Source organism: Lupinus angustifolius, chromosome LG08 (assembly GCF_001865875.1).
Source record: "Lupinus angustifolius cultivar Tanjil chromosome LG08, LupAngTanjil_v1.0, whole genome shotgun sequence".
NCBI lineage: Eukaryota > Viridiplantae > Streptophyta > Magnoliopsida > Fabales > Fabaceae > Lupinus > Lupinus angustifolius.
Window position 1 is genome coordinate 19,747,442 of NC_032016.1, and position 658 is coordinate 19,748,099.

Sequence of the window (658 nt, forward strand, 5' to 3'; positions counted from 1 at the left end):
ACTTTGTTTCAAATAATTAGGACGGTTTATGGAACGACGAATAGCATTGGCAACTCGTTGGAAATGAGTTTCACTATAAAGATAAAATGGTGATGTTGAAGATTCACGATGAATGAGTTCAACACCAAAACCTAGAGCCTCAATGAGAGAAATACCACTAAGGCAAAGAAAAACAAAAACAAGAGATGAATACAATTTTTCCATGACTGATATGAAACTCTGTACCTTATCACAAGTTAATATTCAATGTCTTTTTGTATAACTTATTGAGGAGAGTGTTAGTAAAATTGTGCAACTCAAATATGGAAAATGTAAATATATGAGCTGATCTTATGCATTAATTAGTTTAATTTCCTCACGTTTGCATTGTGGATAGATATTAAAGGAAATAAAACACATGAGAATCTAAAATATGGAAATTGTAACAAATTGGATACTATCCTTATAGTCAAAGATAGCATTAATGTCATAATTAAATCAAATAAAGGAGAACCTGCATTAATGCTTAAACCATATATTTTTTCTTAGTGAAATATCATTGAACATGCAGGTATTGGGCTGAAAATTTATCTCAGGATTAAGAAAGACAACCCCCATTAATACAAAGAATTGTGACCCAAAAAGAACAGCGCTTGCATACCTTTCACCTATGAATTCT

General features: G+C 31.2%; 1 protein-coding gene across 1 annotated transcript in view; it reads right to left on the minus strand.

Annotated features, from left to right (window-relative positions):
• The window catches only part of LOC109353974 (aspartic proteinase CDR1-like), a 1,222-nt gene extending 1,018 nt beyond the window's left edge, over nucleotides 1-204 (minus strand). Inside the window, exon 1 of the mRNA XM_019596329.1 lies at nucleotides 1-204. Within this exon, the coding sequence (XP_019451874.1) occupies nucleotides 1-204 (204 nt within the window).